At 42.7% G+C, this 21,470-nt stretch overlaps 1 protein-coding gene across 2 annotated transcripts; it reads right to left on the bottom strand.

The window, feature by feature from the left end:
- Positions 1 to 914: 914 nt before the first annotated feature.
- On the bottom strand, positions 915 to 21,172 carry LOC115474679 (venom serine protease inhibitor-like). Of its 2 annotated transcripts, none has more exons than XM_030210276.1 (4): positions 20,962 to 21,172; positions 11,560 to 11,616; positions 4,023 to 4,067; positions 915 to 1,283 (listed from the first exon to the last, which is right to left on the bottom strand). In XM_030210276.1, the coding sequence occupies exons 1-4, from the start codon at positions 21,068 to 21,070 to the stop codon at positions 1,006 to 1,008; spliced, it is 489 nt and encodes a 162-aa protein (XP_030066136.1). In that variant the 5' UTR covers positions 21,071 to 21,172; the 3' UTR covers positions 915 to 1,005. The 2 variants fall into 2 exon arrangements, with proteins under 2 accessions (XP_030066136.1, XP_030066138.1); XM_030210278.1 differs by lacking the exon at positions 20,962 to 21,172 and adding an exon at positions 15,506 to 15,587.
- Positions 21,173 to 21,470: the final 298 nt, after the last annotated feature.

Below are 21,470 nucleotides of genomic sequence, written 5' to 3'. Positions count from 1 at the left end.
GTAGTCCCAGAAGAGCAAGCAGTAAGCCTGCATTGGGCTTAACACCGCTGTGTGAAAGGGCCCCATAGTGAGGAAGCACTGGATGATGGAGAGTAAATATCACTTTGAAGTAACACTGGGTAATGGGGAATAAATATCACAGTGAAATAGTACTGCGTGATGGGGAAGAAATATTACACTGAAGTAGCACTGGGTGATGGGGTTTGGAGAATAAATATCACAGTGAAATAGCACTGGTTGATGGGGAACAAATATCACAATGAAATCATACTGGGTGATGGGGAATAAATGTCACAGTGAGGGAGCAGTGCTGTGATTTGGAATAAAATCATAGTGAGCTAGCACAGGGTGAATGAGAATAAATATCACATTGAAATAGCATTAGATGATGGGTAGTGTGTAAGAAGCACTGCAGGAGGAAGCATACATTAATTCCTGAAAACAAGACCTGTCCAGCTGGCATCAGTCTTTTAGCATACTATGAGGAGCATTTTCGATAAAACGTCAAAGTCCGATTTTGGATGTTTTGCTAAAAACATCCAAAAATCGAGTAGTGAACATAGCCATTTTTGAACCTGAAGAAAATCCATCTTTTTGCTTTGAAAATCATCTTTTTCTAGATGTTTTGTGCTCAGTTCATATTTCGTTTGGGACCATTAAGAAAAAAACATTCAAGAGAAAAATACCCTTTGGGGTGTCTGGGGTCCATCATTCTTAGTAGACTGGCCACACAGACATCTCAGCAAAGCAGTGGGGCACTCTAGGGGGCACTGAGTGGACTTGACATAAAAGGTCCCAGGTACACATCTCAACATAACCCCCTTATATTGTATGGTGAGCCTCCAGAAACAGAGAAAACCTACTGTACCTCACTGTAACCACTAGAATAGCTCTCAACCTTGCAAGTGTTGCCTATATTGGATTGGATTTATTAATTTGATATACCACTTAATACAATTGGGTTAAAGTAGTATATAATACAATATTCAAATACTTAAAATAATATCATACATCGGGAGATATACACACATCAAGACATGCTGCACCTGGAGGGGCTGTGCAAGGTTTGCAAAGGATTTTGATTGGACAAGTTTTGGTGTAACACTCGCTCTTAGGTACACACACATCATCTTTATCACATTTCCGCACATAACCCTCTTTGCAGACGCAGTCCGCCACACACATCTTGCTGCACTCTCTTGGTGAATTTGTACTGCTATCACAGGTTTCAGGGCAGTCCTTGCCACATGAGTCATAACGCATGTTCGGTGGACAACTTGGAACTGAAAAAGAGAAGACCAAGAGAAAATTAAAGGGAATGCTTAAATTCAAAGCTACTTTAAACAGGAATGGTACATGAACCTGGAGAAAGTTAGAGCATTAGCAGAACACCAGTGGAAGTTTCTTTACCTGATCTGAGAAAAGGAATGTTAACTCCAGAAAGCTACTCAAGAAGGAGATGATTGTAAAAGCTTTACATGTTTAAAAATCACTACTTTTAGAAAAGGTGCTATTTATATATGTGTTCATCCAGAACACACAGATTTGAAGGGTGTGAATTTTCTATTTCTCAAGAAGAGGAGTGTGGTAGCCGTGTTAGTCCATATTGATAACCTATTTCTCAAGAGAAATTGCCTACTGGCATTTATGGATGAATGGTGGACATGGAGAGAGAAGAAATGTCAAAATGCTGGTGGGTAGTGTTAGAGAGTGGGGGCAGTTTGGGGGTTGGGAGAGTAGAGAACAGGGAGAGGTAATTTGAAAGGATCAATTCCCTAACTGCTGTTTTTCACTATCTAAGTTTCTGTACTGGAGAAGCTGGAACTGCTTCTCTCACATACATTTTTTGGGGGAAGGGAGGGAGTGGCTTTTTTCTTTGAAATCCCTGGTCTGATTTGGCTCATTTTTTTTTTTTTAACAAAGTATGTCTCTTCACTGCTTTTTTTCCGGAGTGCCAAATGTTATCCAATTTCATTAAATTTTCAATAGTTATTTTCCCCCCAGACAGATGGACAAACATTGCTCAACCCCCAAGGCCCCTCATGGCTATACCACTGCTGAAAAGTTTTTGAAGGCTAGTGTGCCCAGCAGATGATGTTACCTTGGAAGGCAGAGATCCCAACATCCTTGGCTTTTTGCAGCAGGACCTGAAACAGAGCCTGGCATTGAATTCTTTAAAGTTTCAAGTGGTGACCATTTCCAGTTTCCGTGGCAAGAGGCTGAGTCCGTCCCTGGCTCAGTTTTCAAGGGGAGTCGCATATATGTGCCCCCCAGTCTGGACCTCCTTTCCTTTGGGGAACCTGAATCTGGTCCTAATTGTGTTTTCTGGGGCTCCTTTTGAGCAACTGAAGTCAGCTTCCATTAAGGACATCACACTAAACGAAGTTAAGCTTTGGAACTCGTTGGCGGAGGATGTGGTAACAGCAGTTAGCGTATCTGGGTTTAAAAAGGTTTGGACAAGTTCCTGGAGGAAAAGTCCATAGTCTGCTATTGAGACAGACATAGGGGAGCCACTGTTTACTATGAGATTGATAGCATGGAATGTTGCTACTATTTGGGTTTCTGCCAGATACTTGTGACCTGGATTGGCCACTGTTGGAAACAGGATACTGGGCTACATGGACCATTGGTCTGACCCAATATGGCTATTTCTATGTTCTTATGGTTTTCTTGGCTGCAATTACCTTGGCTCAGAGCATCTTGGAGCTGCAGGCTCTGTCTTGTTGGGACTCATATCTCTCCTTTTTTGAAGACTCTGTGTCCATTCACATGATTGCTTCCTTTCTTCCCAACATGACTTCTCCTTTCCATGTGAGCCAGGAGGTCGTGGATGAAGGTTCTAGCACCTCGGCTCGGAGACTGCACAAACTGGATGTCTGGCAGACATTGTTATGCTACAACAAATTTTGCTTCTCTGATCAGCTCTTTGTCCTGTTTCATGGCCCTTGGAAGAGTCAGGCAGCATCCAAGTCATATATTGTGAGGTTGGTCACATTTGTACGAATCAGCGGGTGCCACCTGGATTGAGAGCTCACTTGACTCAGGCACAGATGACCTCCTGGGCAAAGGCCTGGGTGGTTTCTCTGGAAGATATTTTAGAGCAGCAAAGTGCTTGTTTCTTCATGAGCGGAGGAGTGGCCTAGTGGTTAGGGTGGTGGACTTTGGTCCTGAGGAACTGAGTTTGATTCCCACTTCAGGCACAGGCAGCTCCTTGTGACTCTGGGCAAGTCACTTAACCCTCTATTGCCCCATGTAAGCCACATTGAGCCTGCCATGAGTGGGAAAGCGCAGGGTACAAATGTAATAAAAATAAATAAATAAAATTCCTTTGTGAAGCATTATTGGCTGCATGTGCTGTCCAGAGTCAACAGAGCTGTCACTTGGTGGGGGCTTTGTCTTCTCCCACCTAGTGGGAGATGGTACCACCCCAGATGACAAGGAAGGTGAAATTATGTCTTACCTGATCTTTCTTTTAGTCAGGCCATACCATCCTGAGACCCACCCTTTGAAGACTAAGACCTGGGACTCAAGATGTGTTCTGCTCTTTCCCTTACAGTTTAAAAAAAATTTTGGAGAAGAAAGTATATTTGCAAATACAGGGTAACGAGTGTCACGGATGTGGTGTTATGCTTGCGTAATGATCACTGCAGCTGCAGTGGTTGATGGGGCATGGGCGTGCACTACAAAGGGACCATTTACTGCTTTGGCAGATGCATACTGGAGTTATGTGTTCACTGGTAGAAGGGGATAACACCCATTCTTTCAGGATGATATGGCTAACTAAAGGAAAGGAAATTATCAGGTAAGATATAATTTCACCATGTGTAGCTGTCTTTGGAAACTGAGATTATACTGTTATGTGATCGGAAAATCAATAAAAGGTAAGTTAAAAAAATATTTGCCTGCGTAAAGAATGGGAAACTATTGGAAGTGCACTAAACTGCAAGTTTATTCTAGCAATCACTGTACAATAACTGCAAAACTTTACCGCAAGTTAGTAAAGAGACCGTAGATCTCCTTACCTGCTTCTAATGGTGGCATTCCTGACATCAACAGCAGAGGCAGAGCTAAAAAGACAAAAGCCATCAGAGTATTATATTAAAGTTGAATGTATGGACCAGTGGCGTAGCTATGTGTGGCCTGAGGGGGCCTGGGCCCCTGTAGATTTGGCCCCGGCCCCCCTGCCGACGATACCTTTTTTGCTGGCGGGGGTCCCTGAACCCCACCAGCTGAAGAGTCTTCTTCAGCGCTGGAGTAGCGCCTTTGTTCAACGAAGTTCCTGGTGCCATCAGCTGTTTTGACGCCTTACGTCCTGCACCGTGCATGTAGCCCCACCAGCAAACAAGGTATCTGATGCGGGGGCGGGGCGGGCAGCGACGGCGGGTTGGTGGTGGGAGGGGGTTCAAGGGGGTCGTCAGCAGGCCGGCAGGGGGGTCCAATGTGGTGGCGGTGGCTCTGGGGGGGCGGCTAAACAGTGCCCCCCCACCTCGTACTCTGGCCCCCCCCTCCTGGCGAGGTCTGGCTACACCCCTGGTTTGGACAATGATAGTACAACAGGAGTGAGCAACTCACTAAATTTAATTTTAATGTGTTTAGCCTTTCTTAATCAAAATGTTGTTCCCTATACCATTTCTCATTGTGTTATATCCTTTTTCAGATAGGATGATCAGAAATGCACACAGTATTCAAAATACGGTCATACCAGCAATTTATAAAGAGGTGTTATGATATTCTCCATACTTTTCTTCATTTTCCAAATAACTCCTAACTTTTTGTGTTTCATTCTTGATTATTACCACACAGAGTTCAGGATTTCGGTGTACTGTCCATCGTGACTCTGAGATCCTTTTACTGGGTGGTGACTCCTAATACTGAACCTAGCAATTTATAAGTAGAATTAGAATTGATTTTCCCTAGATGCATCATTTTACACTTGTCCACATTAAATCTCATCTGCCATTTTGATGGCCACTTCTGCAGTCTGGCAAAGTCCTTGTGCAGTTCCTCACAATTTACTTATGTTATAACCACTTTAAATATTCTTGTGTCACCTGCAAAGTTGATATATTTCTTTATTGCTCAGTCTTATATACCTCCTGTTCCTGAAGGCTTCAAGATGGTTTATAACAGTTTCATAAAATACAGCAATCAAAGCTGTAAGCATAGCAAAATTCCTTAAAATCATTATCTAAAAGCAAGTTCAAGTAGCCACACCTTACATTTCTTCCAAAAAGTAGCAATATCAGAAAGCATCTCCACATCTAATGGGCAGGTTTTCCACTAAGCAGGACCCTAGCCTGAAACAGCTCAACTGCTGGTGGTTATCAAACAAACATCTCCCAAAATTTGCAACAATATTTGATTTGTGGAGTGAATCTGATACCCAGGAACATAATTCACAGATGGCCAGGAGAAAAAGGTTGGAATCTCCTAAGGCTAATGAATCAAGGACCATAGAGGCAAGATGACTGGAAAACATAGTAGGGACTGCAGTGGGGGGGGGGGGGGGGGGGGGGGGGGGGGAGGTGGAGGGGGCAGGGGAAAAGAATCAAGGGCTAAAGAAACAAGGAAGGGGAAAGAGTTGGTTACTGGCAGTGTTCCTGCTCCTGGAGGTGTGCTGTGAGTGCCATGAGCATCGGGCATTGCTGCAGTTACCCAGCTGTGACTTCACCAAGGGTCCTTGAAGGGCATACAAGAAGACAGTGTTATTGTCAAGCAAGTGGAAAAGAGGTAGCTTCCAGCCTGTTCCTGAAGCTGTGGTGTGAGTGCTAGGACCACTGGGCATTGCTGCAGACATCTTGTAGTAAAGAAAACAGTATGGGCTGTTAACCCTAATCAGGTAATCTAATACTCCAGAGAACTGAAAAACAGCCAAACACAATCCAAAGGGTTGTGTAAAATGAATGTAAAGAAATGAGAAAAGTGGGAAATACCCTCAGAAACCAAGGTTCCCGCCAAGGTCTAGTCAACAAGGCCCCGCCAAGGTCTAGTCAACAAGGCACTATCTCTCTATATAAAAGGCAACACCAACGTTCTATGAAGCCTCCAGCCGGAAGTGTGAAGGGGGCGAGATATCCGGTTTCCCTATGAGTGTCTGCCCCGCCCTCTCTGTAACACAGTCAGTGAAGGAAAACAGCAGAGCATGAAATCAAATCGCTGGCTCTGTAACAGTGAAGGACTCAGAGGGGGGAGGGGAGAGAGGCCAGAGGGCAGGGACACACACACTCCCACATGCACACAGAAGAAAACATTGCTAGCCCCCGTTTCATTTGCATCAGAAACGGGGCTTTTTTACTAGTTATCTATAAAAGACTTTGTGCCCGTGAACAAGTTTCTTTCATGGGGTAAATATTCCCTACTTCACTCATTCAAAATTGCCCATATAAGAGCATCATACAAAATTGCCCATAATAGAGCACAAATTCTTCATGCAAAATTGCCCATAATAGAGCACACAGTTTAAGAATAACTGAGTAACAGAAACTGTTCAAGCTACAGCATAGCATGCATCAACTTAGCTTACTAAATGCTGCAGACACCCTGCAATGATATCAAAAAGGGTCCTTGAGGCCAGCATTGTTGCAGTGCCTGGTTGCAGGCTCATGTCCAGCCCTTGGACAACCACTGGAGCACTGGTGAAGTAATTGACTGACCTCTATTAAAGTTATTGATCAATCTCCTTGGGGAAATGGAAGGCCAAATCTGAATCTGGCACTGTTCTGCATCCAGCCCAGTGGATAAACATCTTGTTGGGCATTCCTGGTCCTTTAAGTTAACAGGTATTTTCTCCAGTCAGAGCTTCACTTAGCGACTTTTAATGAACTCCTCCCCCTTCTGATAATGCTTGTTCTTTAGGGGTGTTGCAAGTAGGCATCACATCACCCTAAGAGGAGGTCCAGCTTGGAGATGAGATTCTATCCTTGTTATTTTTTTATTACTACTACTACTTATCATTTCTATAGTGCTACAAGTCATACAAAGCGCTGTACACTGAACATGAAAGAGACAGTCCCTACTGAACAGAACTTATACTCTAATCAAGACAGACAAACAGGACAAAAATAAAGGAATTATTTAAGGTAGGAATGATAAGACAGACATGGGTACTGAACAAGTGAATAGGAGTTAGGAATTAAAAGCAGCCTCAAAAAGGTGGGTTTTTAGCCTAGATTTGAATACGGCCAGAGATGGAGCTTGACGTACTGATTCAGGAAGTGTATTCCAGGCATATGGTGCAGCAAGATAAAAGTCGTGAAGCAGAATTTTGAACAGATTGAAGGTAGACTCTGACAGATGGCTTAGTGGAAGACCTGTGAAAAGCAAGTTGCAGTAATCTAAGCGAGAGGTAATAAGAGTGTGGATAAGGGTTTTGGTAGTGTGCTCAGAAAGGAAGGGACAAATTTTGGTAATGTTATCAAGAAAAAATTGACAGGTTTTAGCAATCTATTGGATACGTGCAAAGAAAGAGAGAGAGAGAGAGAGAGGAGTCAAAGATTACCCCAGGCAGGGGTGTGCTGGTAAATTGTTAACAGGGGGCTCTCGCTCGCCAGCAAAGTAAAAGAGAATTCAGGAGGGGCCCAAGCCCACATTTTGGGATCCATTTGTTAAAGTAGCCATGGAGAACCGGCTCCCAAAATTCTTAAAAACTTAACAAACGGCTCTCGAGAGTCTGTGAGAGCCTGCTCCAGCACACCACTGCCCCAAGGTTTTGGGCTGATGAGACAGGGAGGATGAGAGTGTTATCCATAGAGATAGAGAATGGGGGAAGAGAAGAAGTGGGTTTAGGGGAAAAGATAAGAAGCTCAGTCTTGGCCATGTTTAGTTTCAGATGGTGGTGAGACATCCAGGCAGCAATGTCAGACAGGCAGGCTGAGACTTGTGCCTGGATTTCTGCTGAAATTTATTTTATGGAGAGGTAGATCTAGGTGTCATCAGCATAAATGTGATACTGAAAACTATGGAAGGAGATCAGAACACCAAGGGAAGAAGTATAGATGGAGAAAAGAAGAGGTCCCAAGACACAGCACTGAGGTACACCAACTGATAGTGGGATAGAAATGGGGGAGGATCGCCAGAGCATACACTAAAAGTGCGATGGGAGAGGTAAGAAGAAAACCCAAGAAATAATAGAGCCTGGAAATTCAAGTGAGGACAGCATATCAAGGAGTATGTGATGATCAACAGTGTCAAAAGCAGCAGATATATCAAGAAGGATAAGGATAGAATTGAGTTCTTTGTATCTGGCTAGGAACAGGTCATTGAAGACTTTAGCAAGGGCTTGTCAGTTGAATGTAGAGGGTGAAAACCAGATTGAAATGGATCAAGAATACCTTGAGGTTCAAGAAAGTCAAGACAACAGTGGTGAACAGTACATTCAAGTAGGTTGGAAAAGAAAAGGAGGAGGGAGATGGGGCAATAGTTGGAAAGGCAGGTAGGGTCCAATGAAGGTTTTTATACTAATTTGCTTAAAGTTTTGATACCTCTTGATGGAATGCAGCAACTTAGTACTGAGAGTGGTCAAGAGGATGTTACTCTTAAAGTATTGTGGCCTCTTATTTATTGTATGGGTGGGTTGTTTAGAAGTGTAAATTACCCATAATGTGATGTTTTCTCAAGAAATTGTAGATAAATTTGAAATGTGGACACAAGTCTTTCTATCTTGAATAAATGTTTATCATCTTTAGAAACTCAGGTAACTCCTCTGTAGACGACCTCTGTCTCAGCAATTAAGGATTCTATCAATATGTGTTATAAGTTGGAGGCAATGGAAGATGCCTGCAGAGTGAGAAACCTGCATTTTAAACATTTTCCATGTATTTATCTGTTGGTACCTGAGAGCTTACCATGAAAATATTTTGAGAAGGTATTAGCATTTTGTACCTCTGACACCATGGTTAATTTTAATTGTTATTTCATTCCTAGTAAGAAATGAGTACCTATTGATGATAATCAGAAAGTAGATTCTTTAGCTCTTCCAGATTTTGATCTAATGGGGTGTTTTGGAAACTCCCAGGATGCTGTTACTTCTAGGTCTACTCTCCTGGTCATTTTTGGTAACGAGAAAGATAAACTATTAGTGTTGAATCAATATTTTAAAAAGAAAGTCGTAGTGTTTCCTGATGTTTATTTATTTATTTATTTATTGCATTTGTATCCCACCTTATCCCACTTATTTGCAGGCTCAAAGTGGCTTACATAGTTTTGTTACACACAGTTAATCCTGGATGTCAGGTACAATTATTGTTGTGCAGAGATTAATTAGGGGAAGGAGTAGAGAGAAGAAGGAAGGAATTTAATAGGTATATTAGACGATGGGTTTTCTTAGACGATGTTGCAAGATCTACTCAATTTAGATGGAAAATCGTTTTGGCTTTGAAGTCTCATGTATTGGCTCTTGGCACCCCTTTTTTTGTGAAATTTCCAAGTAAATGCATGTTAGCTTATTAGGATAAAGATTATCTAGTCAATATTCAGCTGGAGGTGGTCGGCATTATTAAAAATGCTGACAGTTGTGGGCAGAATTAAGCCTGGATATTCAATGCAGGGCCATTATGTCTGAGCACTGGGTCTGACTGGTCATGTAATGTCCACCTAGGCTTCTGCGGGTCCTGGCCAGTATTCAGCCAAGACCCACATAAGGCATTTTTTAAGCGGGTCCTGGCTGAATATTAACTGGGACTTACATAAAAGAGGATCATTCTTCCCCCCTCCCCTCTCCTGTCAATTCAGTTTCCCCACTCCGATTCCTCCTCCACCCCACAAGGTCTAAACCCACCAGCATGCTTGAACTCCTGTCAACATGACCTGACCCCCTCCCACACCCATCAACCCTTCCACCAAGAGCGGATCTGCTTTTGAACCTCCCCCAGGACCCCCCTGGACCACCCCAGAGTAGCCCCCTCTCCCATGTTCAAGCTGACCCACTTGGGCCCACTCCCAAAAGTAGTTCTCTCCTCCTTGGGCCTACCTGGACATCCCTGGGGGGTGGGGGGGCTAGTGGACATTCAGAGCAGGTGTGAACCTCAATTGCTTCTTCTCCTGGCAGCTGCAGATGCAAACTAACTGCTATGACGTCTAGCAGTAGTCTCACAGTACTACAAGACCACTGGTAGAGGTTGCGGCAGCCATTTTTTGCATCCATAGCTTCCAAGGGCAGTATATCAAGTACTATTACACTTGAAAATTACTGTAAGTGCCATTTAATATCAGCAGATGGCCAAGTGAGTGTAGTTTTGCTGCTTGTTTATAATGCTTTGAATATTGATCCCCTAAGTATTTTGGGATAGGTATCTTTGGGGTCACAATGGGTGATAAACTTTAAGATTTGAATTTTAGAAATCTTAGTTATTAGCAATGGGGTCGATATTCAACATGATTTAACCAGTCAGAAATGATTAAATCACCCTAATTGGTTAGTGCTGCTGAAAATAACCGGTTAGCACCAAACTGCAAACTAGCTATTTTGTGGGCATTCTAGGGACAGAGTCAGCACTTAACCAGATAAGTGTGATATTTGTCACTTAACCAGTTAAAGATAACCACATAAATAGCCACTACTTAAAAAGCCATCCTATCTTTATGTGGTTCTTCATTGCCAGTTAAAAGTGCTGAATACCGCACTTAACCGGTTATGAGTTAGCCAGCCATCTGTGCTCAGAAATTCAATGCTGGAGATCAGACATAGCCTGGCACTGAAGTTCCATGTTTTAACAACAGCAGCAGTCAGCAAAATGCTGATCAGTGCCGACTGAATATTGGACCCACTGTTATTAGTGTCAATATTGTCTTCAGTTTTCTAACTAGGATTGTTTGTTTAAATGTTTTATGATGACCATTTTTCTCCTTGATATGGGCACAACTAGTTATGCTGCATTCTACAACACAACTGACTTTGTGTTGGCTTCCAACTGTCAATATTACATATGTTTATTTTTCTAAAATGGATGTTTGTGCTGCATACTTCTGGCACCTAAACGTCCATTTCTCCTGTATTTTAGAGCAGAGTCTATGTCTGCAGATTCTGTTGAAACAGAATGCTGAAACTTGAGACACACTGACCTGCATATTTCAATTCCTACGTCTACAACCTGGCTAAAATGGGGCTGCATGCCTGTAAATCTCACCAAAGGCAATTGGGATGAAAGTGATTTGCCCAGCCTCCCTTGTTCTCAGTCCACTACTCTAACTACTAGACCACTCCCTTCAAGCATGTGCTAGAGAGGTGATGTGTCAGGCAGAAAGACTTGAACAAAGATTACAGTAGGACACACACACGTACAAAGGGGTTAGAAAGAATTCCATGATCCATGCTACTCATGTTTTCCCCATTTGATTTTGTTTTCATGTCATTTTGTGTAGGAGCAGGTAATCATATGTGATGTAGCTTTTTCTTCCTCCCCATTTTTCCCCTGCAGTCAACAATCTCTGCACTTTTTAGACTAGAATGTTTAAAGATACAAGTCATCAGGACTGCTAAGTCCCTTTCTTAGGTAATGTTACTGTAAATATACTTTTTTAATTAACCTCATTGTTTCTGCTCTAGTGGAAGCAACTACTCACCCAAGACAAGGAAAAGGAAGGCAGGAGAGCTGGTCTTCATCGTACTGAGCTTCACTTCTGAAATCAGATTCAGGAATACAGGATTAAACAGCGTAAAGGCAATTACATTTAGAGAATGCTGGAAAAAGAGAGACAGGTAGGAGAAAGGGTACACAAGATGAAAGTGAAGAGGGGAATGGGAGACACGGAATCAGAAAGGAGAGAGGAGAGAACGGAAGACAAGAGAGGCTCCTGAAAAGGAAATAGAGACACCACAGAGTAAAGGCCAGGAGAATACAGACAAACCAGAAAGGACAAAAAAGAGAGAAGTCTGGAAGAAAAGATGAAAAATTCCTGGTGGTTTTTGAACATGGCTTCCAGCAGAGCACATCCTAACCATGCTCAGCTTTTGGCAAATTAGGGTATTATGTCTATTCCCATCCATTATCGCCTTATCAGCATAACATCCTTACAGAGATCCATCAGTGAGTATATCATCATTATACTAATTAGAAACCAGAACCTTATTTTATAACATCTTTGAAACACACAAGAATAAATTTCACAATGGGGTAGAACCAGGACTGACTTATTCTGCTCCTGTTCATATGCAGAACAGTGGATGCAAGACTAGATGAAGGCACTTACTTATTTTAGTCAAATATATATAACCAGAAACATCACCCTAGAAAATTGTTGATATATTCTATCAGTAGAAGGCGATTCCTATAGAATTAATATTGTGCATGGATGCACGCTAATTGTGCCAGGAAAAAAAAAAAAAAAGACTATAAGGAAGTATCTAAGTACATGAGCATCACCATACTAGAAGAGACCAAAGGTCCACTAAACCCAGTATCCTGTTTCCAACAGTAGTCAATTAAGGTCACAAGTATCTGACAGGATCCTAAAGGAATAAAATAGATTTCATGCTGCTTATCCCAGGAATAGTTAAAGATAGTCAGAAGTTCACAATCATGTGTTAAAATACCAACTCAAATTTGATCTGAGGGGGAAGAAGCAGGTCTCATATAATCTCCACGGGCTATCAGCCAACTTTGTGAACCCTGTGTTTAGGGTATTTGCCCAGTGGTGTCCTTATGTAATCATTGACTAATCCTCCTCCTACCAAATTTAATATTTCTAATTTTTAATTTTTTTGATTTCTCATAAATATTTCTTTATCCCAAAGAAAGGTGCTGAGTATGCACAATACAATCTCTCCTGATGTGCTTAGGTTCCTTTCTATATAATTAACTCGAAAAAAGGCAAACACTCTCTTCTGTACAATGCAACTTATGGTGGCAATTTAGGTTGAAGCACTCAAAAAGCAGCCAGACTTATCTGGATTATCTCAGTGTGTTGTCAGCCAACGGGACCCCATTATTATACCAGCTGCAAGACTTTCTTGAAGAGCACCATTTTCTGGATGACTTTTAATTTGGTTTTGATTAAAATTTTCTACTGAGACTTTTTGCTCTCAGTCTGTGATAATGTTAGAGCTGGCTTTGATAGAGGACATCATTGCTTGATGGTTATGTTAGAGCTGCCTTTGATACAGTGTATCATGGTCTTCTTTTAGATTGTTTAGCACCATTGGGTATAAAAGATCAAGTTTTAGAATGGTTTAAGGACTTCTTTTACAAAGCCTCACTAGCGATTCTCACTCAGCAAATAAGAGGAAACCCATAGGAAATGAGGGGCTCTTTTACAGAGTGGCAGTAAGCCCGATGCGGACTTACCACTCGCTCTTCTGGGATTACTGCCAACCCAACGCAGCCACCGGTAGTAGTCCCACCCCAAGCGCACGCCATTTCCAAGGGAAAAAGAAAACCCTCAGAAATGGCTTGTGCTGTGGTAACCTGGTGGTAATCGGGCATCGCCACGTGAAGCCCAGTTACCGCCTGGTTAGCGGCAAAGCCCTTATTGCCACCTCAAGGGGTGGCAGTAAGGGCTCCCTGCCACATGGCCATTTTTTTCAGGTTTTACTGGCTACGGGAAAAAGGGCCCTGGTGCACAGGAAAAATGGCCCCCGCTGCCAGCGCAGGGCCCTTCTTCCCGCAGCTTAGTAAAAGGATCCCTGAATGGGCTTCCTTTCATTTGCCACGTGGGAATCACAAGCGTTGATTTATAAAAGATCCCTGTCTTTTTTGTCTAAAAGAGTTTATTTAGTTTGAAACAAATCAAGACACTTCAGAGTGGATAAATAGGGATTCAAGTATCCCACAAGGGTCAGCTGTCTCCCCTGAACTTAACATTTATATGATCTCTCCCTGTAGACTTCTTGCAGGACTAAATCTCTGATAGGTTATACACAGACAATATAGAGGTTTCCCCCCCCCCCACCACCACCACATAAAGAGTACCTTGGCAGATTCTTTAGATTTTTTTTTAATTATGTATTTCTACAGTGGATATCTAGATGACGGCTAATAGGCTCAAACTGAATACATAAAAACAAAAAACACAAGCGTTATTTTTTGTTGGGGCAATCTGATTTGACTTTTCATTTGGAATTTAAGCTGAGGAATATAGATATTCCAATTGTTCAGGAAATTAAGGGCTCTGTTTACTAAGGTGCACTAGTGTTTTTAGCACATGCTAAAAATTAGCACGCGCTAACACTACAGGCACTCATGCTGTCTCTAGCATTAGCGCATACTGATATTTAGCATATGCTAAAACCACTAGCCCGTCTACAGTGCTGCTTAGTAAACAGGACCCTAAATATTTAGGGGTAATCTTAAATTCAGCATTATTATGTAAAGTACATCTAAGATCTCTGGTGAAAAAGATTTTTTTTCAAATTAAAAGTGGTAAGAAAAAAATTTATTGTTAGACAATTTTAGAACACTACTACATGCCTAGTGATGCCACTATTTGATTATTATGACTCTCTTTTTGAGTAGGTCAACTAATTTGATAAAATCATTGCCAGACTTGTGTCGGGTATTTCAAGATTTGATCATGTTCCTCAAATATGGTGGCCAGTTAAATGGTGTATTCAGTTTAAGGTACTGACTCTTATTTATAAATACACATGTACACACATTGAATACATGCACACTTGTACACAATCAGAGCAGGTGTATACTTATGTGTGAAAATTTGTGTGCTGCTGGGGAAAGTTCTGAAAGACTATTTTATAAAAGCACAGAAGCACCTATGTGTCTCTAGAAAACAGGCACGTCTTTGTCATTTCACTCAGGTGCCCATTTATGTCTAATAATAATAGGTCAGATAAAGCTCCTGATGTGAAATAAGAGTTATAATCCCTGATAATTCACAGACGTATGTGGGCTTTCCAGACCACGGTCCCTTCAGAGCAATTTTATAATGATTCACGGAAAGTAAATCATCCCCTATGCCCTGACCAGCTCCCAAAATTCAGCACAGTATTTGTACAAACTATGTTTATCAATTGTTACTGCCCTGCTGCAAACTCTTAGAATTAACAATCTGGGTCTTTTCCCCCATAGAGTCTTTCTATAGGCATAAGCATCCCCAAAGTCAAGACCTGATGCTCTGAAATTCATTTGTCCACAGATCCCCAAAGAACCAGATAGTTTTACCAGCTCCAGCAATTAAAGCTGACTCTAGTTGCACCTTTTCCCCCTGCAGTCAGCAATTTGAGAAAAAGGCCAGTTTATAACCCTGTCCTACCCATTCCAATCTATCTCATGGCAGTGTGATTGAAAGGTATCACATTCTGGAAAAAGCCAAGTCGACTCCAGTACAAATAGGATCACTGCTCCACTAATGAGAAATAGTGTGTCAATAAAAAACAGCACTGATTTCATTTTGGTGCAAGAAAAGGGCAAAAGCCTGCAAGTCAGTCTGTTTACAACTATTTAAAATAGGCATCTTTAGCCCAACATTTCAAAGAGTACAATTTATGGTAGAGGAAAAAATGTTACTGAACAAGATCAAGCAAGCAAATGTACAGGAAGATTTGTGGGACTTTTACCTGATCCTTAAACAGTTGCAGAAAGCAAAGGCAAGTGTTCTTCCTTCAGCCTCTGATGCTATCTTCTTCCCAAGCTAAGTCACATCTGAAGAGCTCCCGAAAGTTCTCAAGATTTATAGCTAGGAGCTCAGAGGTTGTTATTGATGAGTAACCAATAAAAGTATTGTTTTTATTTCCTTTCTGGAAACAGTGACTTTGAAGGAACTCTTCTGTCTCAATAGGATATTACGCAAGGTACTTTTGTCACAGAGACTGCTCTGTATCAAACTGATGCTGGTCTCTAATGATTATTGCTGTAGCTATAGGCTGTGTCCATGAAAATGGTGTTTTAATGGCAGATATAGGTGGCAGAGCAACTGATAGCAAATAGGGTGCTGTTTGTGCTGCCAGTAGTGCTTGACAGCATGCCTACTCTTTCTCCTATGTGAGGGAAAATCCGCCAGGAAAGCGGAGAACTCAAACACCCCACGGTAAAAACAGAAGTGTAAAAAAAAGGGTGGGAGAGCGACCAAGGATACCAGAAACTGGAGGATGTTCGATAATATACAATTCATTAATAATTTGAAGACACAACGTCGTGTTTCGGCCATCAGGCCTGCATCAGGAGTCTACTTTGTGAAGTGCTGCATAGCAAAGGTGACGACAAGCCTTTTGAAGTTTTACAGCTCTAAGACAAAATGATCCTTCAGATATAACGTTGTAGTCTTTAAAAAGACTGTGTTTAGAAAAAAAAATGCCGTCAGAAGCGCTGCTCGCGCTCTTCGTAATACAGTTTAAGTCACCTTTGCTACGCAGCACTTCACAAAGTAGACTCCTGATGCAGGCCTGACGGCCGAAACACGACGTTGTGTCGAGTCTTCAAATTATTAATAAATTGTATATTATCGAACATCCTCCAGCTTCTGGTATCCTTGGTCGCTCTCCCACTTTTTTTTACACTCCTCTTTCTCCTATTGCATCCTCACTGCCCCCTCAGCTCTCCCTTTCCTCCATCATCCTCAACAATTTATCCCTATAGTACATCAGTTCATTGAAATGGAGGGCAATAACATGGTAGCTAGCATGTAAACATATTCCTTGTTGATGCATCACATCCTATTTTCCAATTGCACACTGAAAAGGAGTCCACAAGCACCACCACTTCTGATGTCAGTCCCTCTTCCTGTTGAATATACACAATAGCATCTTATTAACTAGCTAGACATGGTTGAGCATAATTGTTTATGTAAGATCCTATTTAATATGAAACTTGATATTCTTTGGAACTCATAGTCTATAATGTAGACCCTTCACCAATTTTATCGGGACAAGTTTAGGTTCTGTGTGAGTGTTCTGCTAGGATTAGCAGGTGGTTTCATGTGTCATCTTCATGATATAAAGTGATACTTTTTTGATTGGACTAATGACACAGTATACCTGCGGAAGGTTTTAACCTCCAAAAGCTAGTCAAAATTGCATTGTCGTAATAAAAAAGGTATTCTTATTTTTTATTTTATTTTTATATATTTATTTATTAACCCTTAAAGTTTAATAATATGACAATCATACTACTTGCCTCCTGGATAGTCACTATTGTGATAACAATGTCCGGGTAGCGTTTCTGGAACTCAGTTTCTCTATGGCATCCTTGAAAAGCTTCAGGATATCTGTGACCTGAGTTGTTTATCAGCCAGACAGACAGGAGTTGTCTCTGGGGAAAGCCCCGAGGACCATTAAAGATGAAATAAAGAAGCCCAGCGAGGGCAAACACGGGGCACCAGGGATTGAAATATGGAAAGGTGGAGGCGAGAGAATAGGGGCTGTTCTTCAACCAGAAGTCAGGTCCCCGTTAAGGTGCTTCAGCTGTGGAGAAGTAGGACACTTCAGATGAGAGTGCCCCTTGATGGATTGCTCTTTTTCAGGGTTGGCAGGATCTTGCCATCCAGAAAGAGGGTGGGAACAGCCCTTAAGCAAGGAGTAAGGGTGGCGGGCTTAGACCTAATCGCTCTCTTGGACACTGGTAGTAATCAGTCCCTTGTTTCAGGACCCCTAGCCAGGATGTTGGGGGGTTGGAAAAAAGGTGGGAAGTTACACCGGTTCTGTCTGTTGTGTTCATGGAGATGTTAAACAGGAGCTCATGTATGAGATTGACCTGGTCTGGGAAGGGAAATTTTTTCCCTTATGGGTGGCAATAGTAGAATGAATGCCTTTTCCATTAATCTTAGGCAGAGACTGTGTGGGAATGCAGGAGGCCCTGACCCAAAGGAAGGGTGGGTGTCCACTCGTGCAAGGGATTATTCCCGTGAGGAAGTAGAATCTGTACGATTAGAGGAGCTCTTTCCCTTTGCGGGACTCGGAGTTATAGGTGAGCCAGGAAAGTCTCGGAAATCCCGGTCTCAGAAGAAGGCAGAGAAGTGGAAGGGGTTGATTCCCTCGGGCTAAGTGGAGGCAGTTGGGGAGGAGGTCATGAAAAAGTTCTATCAGTTCCCCTTAGAACAAAGGAAGGACCCCACATTACAGATGTATTGAGATAAGACTGACAGCCCCCAGGCAGAGGAGGGAGACCAGTATCCTTCTTATAGGAAAGTTAATAACTTGTTGTATAGAATAACTGAAGGACCTCAGGGAAGGGAACAGAGGTAGGTCATGGTGCCTGAGCTCTTTAGAAAGACCCTATTGACACTAGCGGATTTCCATCCCATTGCAGGACACTTAGCTGAGGCAGGATCAGTTGACCAGCTACGGACCCGGGTCTTCTGGCATAGCATTCATAAAGAGGTAAGAGATTACTGTCATTCATGTATAGGATGCCAGAGAGTATCCCAGAAGCTGCCAGAGAGGGCACCCCTAATACCCTTACCAATTATGGAACATCCGCTTGATAGGATGGGAGTAGATATTGTGGGACCCCTGGACTGGACAAAAAGGGGATATCGGTTCATATTGGTGGTGGTAGACTATGAAACCCAGTATCCATGGCCCATTCCCATGAGGAAGACTACAGCCCCGGGGATAGGACACGAGTTGCTAGAAATTTTCTGCCGTTTAGGGTTCCCACAGGAGGTGCTGACAGATAGGGGCACCAATTTTCTATCACGTACTTTGGAGGGAATCTTCCAGTTATTTGAGATAAGACATTTAAGAATGGCCGCTTACCATCCTCAAATGGATGGTCTAGTGGAGAGATTTAATCAGACCCTTATCCATATAATAAAGAAGTGTGGGGAGACAGACACTGATGCATGGGATGAAGTCTTACCCTACATATTGTTCGCATATAGAGAAGTGCTAAAACGAGCATGCACACAATGTGAGGGGAAGAGCAGGGCAGGCAATGCGGCAGAGCTGGAAAAACACTTGAGCTGGCGGAGGTTAGGGACCCCCGCCAGCCAAGGTATGTGAGGAGGAGGAGGCGGGGCAGTGGGGAGACGGGCCAAAATGTGCCCCTCCACTTTGGGCTCTAGACCCCCTCCACGTCAAAGTCTGGCTACGCCACTGGTCGTACCAGACACTTCTCTTCATCCTACGCTGGTAAATGTGGGCACTAGTCCAGTGCTAGTGACCTCTAGCATCCACATTTACCTTTGATCATCGAGTCCTAAGAGTGTACAGACAATAAAATGTAGTTTTCTTTGGTTTCCTGTGCCATTTGCAGTATTTTATTTTTCATTTTGTTTTCTTTTTCTACATTTTTGTTTCAAGGCAACTTTGTTAATTAAGATGCTGCTACCGAAACAAACAACAAAGTAAACCCTGGCCATAGGAGCCAATTCTTCAAAATGATTTGGTTTGCTCAACTTGGTACAAATTACTGAGTCCATATAAAGGAAATTAAAGCAAGGTGGACTGTGGCCACAACTAACCAGACTGTCTTTAAATGTAGAGCACAGGAGGCCTTGGGGGTAAAAAAAAATGCTAAGGGTAGCACTGCAAATCCCACCATTTTCTCTTCTTCCCCAACCCCAATTTGTTGCCAGTTTACTGCCCATTTACACCATATTCACTCTATGCTTTCCAGTCCACCTTGGCCCATCTATATAACCCATATTTTCCCCATCCCAGCCAGCCATCATTAATCCCCCTTCCTTAACTAAACTGTGCACACAATACACTTTCTCTTCTCTCATATTATCCCCACGTCTTTCTCAGACCCTCTCTGCTGTAATGTCTTCTTCCTCCTTTCATCTTATTCTGTTTTTCCTTTTCTTCTTTCTCCCATAGTATAGTTTGACTTTATTTTCGGATAGGGTGCTTAATACCCCTCCAATACCTACTCTACTCCCCCATTTTATACTTCTCTGTTCTCCACTTCCTCCAGACCTGACCTGCCTTGCCCCCTTTTAATTCCTCCCCCCATAAGGTTCCCTCTCATTCAGTGGTGTGCTGGTAAATTTTTAACAACAGGCTCTCTCCCTGGTCCACCTCTGCGCCCCCCCCCGCCCCCCCCCCCCCCCGTCCACCTCTGCACCCCACCTCCAAAAAAATTTGCAGAGCTGGCTATACCCGGGGAGAGAGCGAGCTATCAAACAATCCTTACATCCAAATTTGCCTTCTTTTAATGTAAAAAAAAAATCCTTTATCCTCCATCTTTTAAGACACTGCCTACCTGCAGTGCTGGATAATCATGGCACAAGGAAAGCAAGTTTGGTCCAGTGAAGACTAACTCAAAATAACCTGGCTGTTCCTTAGCTGGGCTGTAGTATTACCATATTGAAAATGCGACCATACCAAGCCTCTGTGGTAATGCTCCACTAATAAGTTAAAAGATTAACTGGATTTCTTGAAAGGATTATATAAACTTAGGCTGTATCATGACTAGGGACACACACATATGCTTATTTATTCAATATCACAATTCTTCATACAGCCACAAAACAATCTTTTAGGGTAGATAGTGTTCACAATGAGCTCCTTTTATTACCAACCAGACAGAGATAAGAGTTTTCAATTTTGGCACAGTATAAGTTATCACAAGAACAAAATATAAGAAAACCAATATGGGCTGCATTAGGGGCTTATATAGCCCATTTATCATATATAAACAAAAGAAATCTGCAAACAAAATATTTATTTTGACTAATAAAACCCCTTCCCCCTGAAACATGTTCAAAACAGAATAATCCATTTGTATATCTAAAAGGTAAACTTCTACAAAACAGATGAAGATCTGATTCCATGTGTGCCCCAATGAAAGGAGAGTTTAATTCTACTTCCATTTAATTTCAATATATTCCATCAACTTTATAACACCAGGCTTCCCATGGTAAATTACAACAACAACAGCAGTGAAGAGTGACCCATCAGGAAACAAGATATCCTCACTGAAATTTGGCCATTCATGCCCATTGCCCTCTTTCTCTCCCATCCAGAGTAGTGTTCAATCTTGCCCCCCGCCCCCCCCCCCCCCATCAATGAAAAATGTTTTTTTAAGTCAATTTAAATAAATAATATTAGATCGCGCCGCAGGGCCTAATTACCTGGCTGGAATGGAAGTAGTGATCCAATCCAAGATTCTTCTGCCGACGAGGAGGACGATAGACTGGTGGCCGGCAGGGGTGTGGAGGAGTGCACTAGCAGTGCAGCCATGCAGGAAGCAGAAGGCGCTACTAGCTCCTGGCTGCAATGAAGAGTGCGATCAGATACGAGCTGGGACGGACAGAGGAGTCAAAAACCTGCAGGAGCCGAAGCAGGAAGGGCGCACTCACTGGCGCGCAGGGTGTCGTGACGTTGACAGGGCGGGACTTGGAGACTGGAGAGGCGGAGAGAGAGTGAGAGGAGCCACTAGGAGGAGGTAGGCATCGTGACGTCGACAGATAGGCCGCTGGGCGGGACTCGAAGACTGGAGAGGTGGGGAGAGAGCTGACAGCTGAACAACCGGCTCGCAAAATTCTTAAAAAATTAATAACCGGCTCTGCAGAGCCGGTGCGAGCCGGCTCCGGCACACCACTGCTCTCATTCCATTTTGGTCAGTACTCCTCCCCTGCAG

Source organism: Microcaecilia unicolor, chromosome 7 (assembly GCF_901765095.1).
Source record: "Microcaecilia unicolor chromosome 7, aMicUni1.1, whole genome shotgun sequence".
NCBI lineage: Eukaryota > Metazoa > Chordata > Amphibia > Gymnophiona > Siphonopidae > Microcaecilia > Microcaecilia unicolor.
This window is presented reverse-complemented; position numbering and strand designations above follow the sequence as displayed.